The sequence below is a fragment of the Callospermophilus lateralis genome, chromosome 9 (genome assembly GCF_048772815.1).
Source record: "Callospermophilus lateralis isolate mCalLat2 chromosome 9, mCalLat2.hap1, whole genome shotgun sequence".
In the NCBI taxonomy this organism is placed as follows: Eukaryota; Metazoa; Chordata; class Mammalia; order Rodentia; family Sciuridae; genus Callospermophilus; species Callospermophilus lateralis.
The window spans coordinates 109,120,959-109,128,143 of NC_135313.1; the positions used below are offsets into that span (position 1 = coordinate 109,120,959).

The 7,185-nt window shown below is 47.5% G+C and overlaps 1 protein-coding gene across 1 annotated transcript in view; it reads right to left on the reverse strand.

Moving 5' to 3' along the window:
- The window catches only part of Tmem163 (transmembrane protein 163), a 207,775-nt gene extending 201,639 nt beyond the window's left edge, over positions 1-6,136 (reverse strand). The window contains exon 1 of the mRNA XM_076866581.2: positions 5,935-6,136. Within this exon, the coding sequence (XP_076722696.1) occupies positions 5,935-6,136 (202 nt within the window). The remainder of the gene's footprint in view (positions 1-5,934) is intronic.
- Between the last annotated feature and the right edge of the window lie 1,049 nt (positions 6,137-7,185).

A 7,185-nucleotide genomic window follows, 5' to 3' on the forward strand; every position in this document is an offset into this window, starting at 1 on the left:
TCCTGGGCTGTGGGTACTGATTTGCCCTGACCCAACAGCACAATCCCATCTGGAGGACTGGTTTTACCCAAAGCAAAGAATCCTGTACTACAAAAGCCCTCACCACACCTTCTGACAATTAACAGAAGGAAATACACAATTTGTTTTTCTTTAACTACAACCAACATCAACCCAAATTACATGTCACATTTTTTGTCCTCCTTCCTTTGGATCAAGAACACATCAAAAATTCTCAGAATGTTTAAGTGGAGTAAAACTGTTCCACTTAAATTAAGGAGGGAGCTTCTTAGGTAGAACATGGGTAAGACAGATTTTATTTTTGTCTCCTGTTTTGCACATTGAGAGTCCTTGACAACAGACATCTGTGACAAATCCCAGGCAATGCCCAAGTTTCACCTGCCTTGGGTCAAAGATTAAAACATCCTCAGTGTGATCCTGATTTATATTTCTTTGTTCTCCTTTGAAATAAGTCATATATGGCATCTCTTAGTTACACAGACAATCAAATTTTCAGTCATGTGTTCTACCCAAGCACAAGCTTGTTTATGCCATTCTTGGCTAAACAACCCACAATATTCCTTTTAGAAATTGAGCAGTCTTATCACACCAGTTCCAAATAATGAAGGAATTGGTAGCCAAAGCTCAGGCCCATTTGTAAAATATCACAGTGTGAGATATATCAGTCCCACACATCGCCTCTTATGTCTGACCAGCCATCACATGAAGCCTTTAGCTGCTATGGGGGCAGGAAGGGTGTGAGACTTTTCCTTACCTATGATAAAGGACATGGCCTACTTGCCCACAAGAAGACAGGTTAACAGGGGAAAAAAAGCATAACAAACGTATTTATTCAGAGTTCTAAATGACATAGGAGCCTGCAGAAATGAAGACTCAAGGATTGGGGGAAATCTAGTATTTTTATGCTTAGATTGGATGAAAAACAACCATAAAGAAATGTGATTACACAAAATAGTATGAGCTAATGGTAGTAAACCAAGTATGGAACTCAGCAAGGACTGTCCAGATTCTTCTTGGTGTCTCTCCATGGCATTTCTTCCTCTTGGGTGTGGGGCAGGACCCCTTCTGGAATGAAGGTCATATGATCTGCTATCATAAGACAAGGTACATCTTGTGGCCACATTGAATTTCGGTTATGATCAGCTATGATACAGAAAGGTGGTGTGTGACATGGAAAAGTGGCAGGCAGAAATTAGAGTAATACTGCTTGGTGTTATGGCTGAGTTTAGGGAATAGGACTCTAGTTTCTGTGACCTGCCTTGGGGAAAAAAAAAAAAAGAATTCTGCCTTGGAAGAGAAGGGGAAACAGGAGGAAGAAGGGCAGGAGGTGGTCAGAAGACATTTTGCTTCTAAGGGTCCTTCAGTTCAGAGGACTCAGCATGCCAAAGTGCCATATTTGGGGTATCATTTTTCTGAGCCCAAATATTGCCCAAAACCACATCCTGTTCAAAAATTATACCAAGGACCCTGCTAACACTTCTTTTCTGTTTCATTTATTTCCCAGACCTAAGTATCAACACTCAGCAAAGCAAGCAGCAGTGTCGAAAAGGCTGCTTAATGACAGCCCAGAGGATGTTTAAGTGATTGAAACCTGTGGGCTTATGTATGATCAAAAGATAGATGAGAATGCAAATGGCAAGTATAAGCACCATTGCCATCATCTCACTGTAAAAGTCTCCCCAAATCCTCCTTCACAAATGCACTTGGATGGGAAAAAGACAAACCTTCACTCTTGTCAAATTCCACCCTAGGTATAGGTATTACAAATGAAGAGACAGCATATCCCTTTGTCTCTTCTTCCTTAGCTACTGGAAAAACACCCAATTCTAATTGTTAACTATAAACACCCTGGTCTCCAGGTGAAGTCATAACCTAAAATAAGCAAATTCCACATACCCCAATAATTTCTTTTCCTTTTCTCGAATGATGGAAAGATCTTCCTCTCCTCCAAGCCAATTGATTTTCAGGAGAAGTAAAGCTATAATGTTTAAGTATTGACTGAAATAAGCAGGTGATTTGGTAGGTATATGGACAGGAATGATTTCAAGATGCTGATCCACTGGGGGCAAAAACAAGGTTTCTTTTCAAAGCAAATTTAGTTTTACAAGAGGCACAATCATGATCTGAGTTTTCCATTCTGCCATATAACATTTTCTTTTTCTTCCAAAGCAAGTTGGACTCAATAATATACCTAATTGGACCACACATATGGACCCATCCAAATACCTCACCCACCAGTGCTCCCCTAAAAGGAATTTCAGATGACAGTGATATGGTCGCAAGGTAGCAGTTGGGTGTTCTTATCAGTAGGTCTGGAGGTCCCTCCCGAGATCTGATTCTTGGTGTGAGTTCCCCACAAGATTTAAAAAAAAAAAATTTAAGATTATATATATTTATTGTACACATGGTGGAATGGTTCAATCATACTAATTTACATATGCATTAACTACCTCATAGTTTTTTTTAAAGAGAGAGAGAGAGAGAGAGAGAGAGAGAGAGAGAGAAAGAGAAAGAATTTTAATATTTATTTGTTTATTTTTTTTAGTTTTTGGCAGACACAACATCTTTGTTTGTATGTGGTGCTGAGAATCGAACCCGGTCCCCATGCATGCCAGGCGAGTGTGCTACCACTTGAGTCACATACCCAGCCCCTTTTAAAAATTTTTAATTGAAGTAATTGCAATGGGAACACTAACCAAAAGAGGAAAGACTTCCCCCATTTCTGGCCAGCTTATTTTTCCCTTTAAAAATATAGCCAAAACCAAAAATGGAAAACTTTGTACTACTCAAAGAGAAGTGGAACATGAAAACTTTAACAACCTGGCTCATAAGTGAATAGTCCACTCAGGTTCCTGGACACCATGTTGGATGCATATGCACTCACAAGTTACAAAGATGTGGTGAGAATTCCTAAAGTGCTCAGGAAGCTGTGCTTCAGAGGTCTTCAGAGGTAGAAGAAGGCTAGTGTGGAAAGGCAGAATGGGCCAGCAGAGCAAGCAGGGCTGGATTCTCCCTACTCATGCTTGGCCTCCACATCAGAATTTCTAACTCCATTTAAATTTCACATATTTGCAATTTGGTGTTCTCTTCATGCTAAGCATAGGCCTTTATTAATGAAGAACCAATTCCTTTGCCGAGGTGGATACAAATATAAGTGGGAGGTTTAAGCCATACTGGTATCAATTAGTTCCCATTGCTTTCTTCTAAGAGTCTATCAAACTTTAATTATCTGCAGGAAGGGGAATTTTTATTAAATAGGAAACTAATGAGAAATAATAAAATATATTACTCTTTGGTTAAACCACATCCTAAAGTTTGGGACAGAATGATGGGAAAACACTAATGGAGAGAAAACTGAGCATTCAAAGTGGGAGGTAGAAATGTTTTAAACAAACTTGGCCTATTGTGTGTGTGTGTGTGTGTGTGTGTGTGTGTATTTAATTCCTTTGAGGTCTTAAACCACAGAGCTCTTGCTCCCTCAACCACAGGCTCAACCAAATGGCACTACAGTACTGACATTCTGAGATGGCAAGGTGTCTAGGAACTAGCCCATGTCACTTCTAAAGGCAAAATGTCTCCAAAATTCCAACACAGAGATTATAAAGCAATGCTTTTATTTCAGTGTGAAGTGGTCCCCAACAGGGTCCAAATAGCTCAGAAGAAAGTTAGAATAAAAGAGAACACCAAATATAGGTACACATCAAGAGTATTCATCCCCTCAGATTCTACAGGTATGTAGGCCCAGAAGAAAGCCAGCCTGGCAGGGCTGAGAGCTGCAAAGCTACCAACTGCCCAGACTTCTTCTTCCCCAATCCTCTCACCATTAGGAAAAAGTAGCAGCACTAGAACTATTCCTAAGGGATAACAAAAATTGATATTGGAAAGATGAAACCCCACATGAAAAAAAGTAACACAAATACAAAATATCACAATAATCCTCCCCAGGTAATCTTCTGATTTATTTATCTGAAATGACTCACTTATCATTAACTCTTTGCTGTCGGGAGTGTGTCAAACAAAAGAATGTCACATTGACTTTCAGTTAGCTCTCAATGGCACAGGGCACTGGGTTCTTGGGGGGACAGGATTCATTCTAACAGAGAGGCTGTGTGTGATATCCAATTCTGTCACACAGTGATAGTTTATGAACAGTGCATGCTTTCAGGCTACAATATAATAGAAAATAAAATTCAGTTAACCACTGGCAAATAACCTTGAGAATAAATTCAGAAAGGCTTTTTACACTTGAGCATGTGCTGCAAAATTATGCTAAATATTAACTCACCCTAGCACTCCCTCCACCATCATTTTGTGGGGTGGGGAGAAACAGGCCCGGTAGGCAGAAACAGGCCATTTCTTACAGATGACCCACCATGCTACAAAATTAAGCTCAACACAGATTTTTGTGTTTCTTCAAAATAAAAAAAAATTAATCCTACACTATTAATTACAGAGGGGCAAAGGTAATTTAACACACCCTGTGGTAAAATGTTAAGTTTTGCTGGGCGCTGGTAATTCACCAGTCGTCAGGTCTCAAAGGATATCTAGTTCTGTGAGAAGAGTGGGAGAGACCGCAATCTAGGTGCAGAACTCATTGCAACCCGAGCAGCTCCAGTTCCTGCAGAGCATCTCTAGCGATTCCACGGAAATCACTGTTTCCATGTCACTATTTCACATGCTATAGTTTAGAATTTCTAACGGAGAAAGATCGTGCATCCCAACACGAAACGGAATAAAAATGTACAGGAGATACTAAGAATAGGACAGAAACCTGCTAAGACTAAAATATATAAACCCTCCAGAGCCGACAAAATAAAGCTTCCAAGAGAAGGGGGTGGAGGTGCAAAGCGCTGGCTCCCCATGGAGGGCCTGGCTGCAAGGATCCGATTTCGGCCACTGCGGTTTAACCATTGATTCTTTTCAAGGGGTCCAATTTGAAAGCAGCAAGAAACAGAAAAGGTGTAAATGCAGCCAAGAGCTGGACATTCTCCGCAAGGAATCCAAGTCGAAGGAAACGAAAAAGGGATGGAGGAAGACGAAAGAAACGCGGGAATGAACAGGAGAGTCCTCGCGTTCCATGCGGGCAACTCAAAAAGGACATTGGTTGTAGGTCAGAGGTAGAGTTCGGCCTCTCAGGGTGTTTGCGGAGTGTGAGGCCAGTGTCCTGGGAAGGATTCTGAAAGGGCTGGAGAGGCGCTCTGCGGGAATTAGCAGGTTTCGATGGCATCCATTCAGAAGAGGTTAGTGACCCAACCCCCCCCCCCCCCGCCTCCCGCAAATATCCCAACCCTCTGCCCCCTCTCCACACAGCAGGGCTGACTATGGGAAACCCGGGTCCCGGTGAGGGCGCGGGAGTCCAATGGCAGTCCTGGCCGAGATTCGCTTCCCTAGTCCTGGCGGTCACCGAGAAAACACCTCGAGGCCAAATCCGCAGGGGGAAGTTTCCCCGGGTAGCCGGCGGGGCAGGATAAGGATCTGGAAAGGGGGCGTAAGGAACCCAGGTCCCTCCGAGATAAGCGGGCCCTGCAGTCCCCCGGGAGCGCTCAACGACGAAGGCAAAAAGAAAAAAAGAATGAGAGAAAGAAACCGGCTACAGCAAACTTTTCCAGCGGGCGTCGGAGGGGCTGGGGTTGGCTGAAAGAAGGGAGCTCGCCCAGGCGGGGTGGGCCTGCAGCCGGCTTCTTAGGGTTGCAAAAAGGAGCCGCTCCGAGGCAGCACGGGCCGCGGAGGTGGGGATGCAGCCCTCAGCTCTCCGCGCCTTTCCAGGGAAGTCCTGGTTCCGTGCCCCTGCACGCTCAGAGGCGCCCGCCCGGGTTCAACCCATGAGTAGGGAGAAGCTGGCCCTGAGCACGCTCCCCATCAAACGAGCCCCGTGCGGGATAGGGGTCCGGGAGGCCCTGGGCGGTGCCCGCTCACCTCGATCCTCCAGTCCGTCGCTGAACTGGCCGCTTTCGCTGATCCGCGGCTGCCGCTCCTCCTCGGGGTGCGGCGGCTCGCGCGCCGGGTTGCTCAGCTGGCCCGGGCTGGGGGCGGCAACCAGGGGCGCTTGGCCCCGCTGCGGCGGCGGGACTGCCGGGCCAGAGGGGCTGCGGCGCTCGCTGCCCGAGGCAGGTTCCATGGCGCGGGGCTCCAGATCCCAGCGGCAGAGGCGGCAGCGGCGGTGGCGGCGGCGACGAGCACAGCAGAGACTAGAGTCAGAAGTGCGAGGCGCCGCGGCTCTGGCGGGCGGAGAGACGGACAGACAGACCGCGTGGAGAGGAAGGGAGGGCAGGAACCACGGAGTGGAGGTGCACGGGGGCGGGAATGGGGGGCAGGTCCGCAAGCGGTGGGGCTAGAGCGACCGGCGGCGGAGGCTGGGGCCACGCTGTCGCCGCTGCGCTCCGCCCCTGGGGGCAGGTGTGGGTGACTGGGACCCGCCCCAAGGCGCTGCGCCTGAGCTGGTGCACCGAGGTCGGTGCACAGAGGCCAGTGAAAAGCAAGGGACCGGTTCTGGTCAGAAGAGCTGAAGATAGAGAGGCTACTGGTATCTTTGGAAGAGGCAGGCGGCTTGGGTAGCACTTAGCGAGGTCGTGACAGGGGATGCGACCCACCCGTGCGACGGATTGGTACCCAAAAGGACCCTTCAGACCCAATTCCTCTGCCGTCCGCAAAGCCAGCTGCAGCTCGGGGACAGGAGAATGAGCAGCGCCCCTCATTTGGCATCTTTCTTTTCCGGAGCCTTACAGGCTTCGGAGACGAACCGGGTCCCTGCCTGCCTGGGCCGCCACACTCGCCGTCCATCCCGAGAAAACGGGGTTCACCTGCCCGAAAGCCTGTTTGTCTCCTGCTTTTAACTCCCCTCTCAGTTTCTCTGGAGCACCAACTTAGCCAAGAGGTGGAGAGTCTGATGGACCAACAGCGCTGTTGAAAACACTTGGACCCCACGGCTTCCCCACTGCGACCTGTCACTCTGTCTTTCTCAACCTGTTCCCTCACCAGCTCATTTCTCCCTCTGAGAATCCTCCTAAAAGTCTCTCCCGCCTGCCCCAGTCCCATCCCTGTTTTCCACCTCCTATCACCCAGAGCTGGTACCCCTGCGCGGTCGCACTGGTCTCCCCAGCAAAGCCACAGCCTAGTCCACGCCCTGCGGACACCTGCTCTCTTGGAGACCGGAGAGGCGCAGAGGAG